The sequence below is a fragment of the Etheostoma spectabile genome, chromosome 10 (assembly GCF_008692095.1).
Source record: "Etheostoma spectabile isolate EspeVRDwgs_2016 chromosome 10, UIUC_Espe_1.0, whole genome shotgun sequence".
Lineage (NCBI taxonomy): Eukaryota > Metazoa > Chordata > Actinopteri > Perciformes > Percidae > Etheostoma > Etheostoma spectabile.
In genome coordinates this window covers 2149575-2150523 of record NC_045742.1, presented here as the reverse complement: position 1 = coordinate 2150523, position 949 = coordinate 2149575, and the positions used below count along the sequence as shown (strand labels likewise).

Here is a 949-nt window from a genome sequence, read left to right as displayed (position 1 = left end):
CCCCCCCACGACGTCTGTATTGACGTACAGAGTTGGAATGTGAAGCATGGCTGGGGAAGGCGAAAAGAAACCAGTGCTGGAGATGGTAAGAAGCTTATATGTCTCATGGTTTTGTGTTATATACATTTATTTGCCATTGTGAAACTCTGTCGGTATGAACATATTCAACAAAAGAAGCTACCGATAGCCCTTTGACTGTCTCACGTGGGTAGCTAACTGCTACAGAAGCTAACGTTAGCAGTTAGTCCACCTGAATCCAAACTTCAGTCAACGCTGTTCTCTTTAATGCAACATTACTTGTAGACTGATAGTATGAGTGGCCTATAACGCTAATAGTTAATAACTGAAACGTAAAGTACATTACAGTTGCAACTAGTCCATAGCTGACTCAGTTTCTCCACTAGGGGGCAGCACTGTATGAGACTTGAGATTTTTTTCAGCATGAAGAGAATAGGAATAGAATATAGAAAGCCTTTATTGTCATTATTCACAAATGACATACATGTGCAATGAGATTAAAGCAACCCCTTTACAGTGTTGACAGGAAATATAAAAATACAACATATAAGGAAATAAAATACAAAAATATAAAGTGTAGGTAGGTAGTGCGGAGTAGATTCCTGAGAGCAAATATAAAAATATAAAGTATAGGTAGATAGTGCAGAGTGGAGTCCTGAGAGCAACTATACACATATATAAAATAGCTTTGTGTACACTTTGTGTGAAAATATGAATGCTGTTCAATATGGTCAACAATGACATGGTTATCAATGAGCGTCTGTAAAATAATAAGTAGCCTATTCGATGTATTGGCAATGTATACTAGTGTAATCGATTGTCTAATCTCAACAGAGATTATGTTGAACAGTTCAGCTCTTTGTGTGCGTTGGCAATTAAACTCTTAGGCCTCAGGCACCCCCGAGGAATAGAAAGAAAGAAAGAAAGAAAG

General features: G+C 37.7%; 1 protein-coding gene across 1 annotated transcript in view; it reads left to right on the top strand.

The window, feature by feature from the left end:
- polr1d (RNA polymerase I and III subunit D) overlaps positions 1 to 949 on the top strand; it is a 7258-nt gene that overhangs the window by 187 nt on the left and 6122 nt on the right. The window contains exon 1 of the mRNA XM_032527525.1: positions 1 to 85. This exon is cut by the window's left edge and continues 187 nt beyond it. Within this exon, the coding sequence (XP_032383416.1) occupies positions 47 to 85 (39 nt within the window). The 5' untranslated portion in view covers positions 1 to 46. The remainder of the gene's footprint in view (positions 86 to 949) is intronic.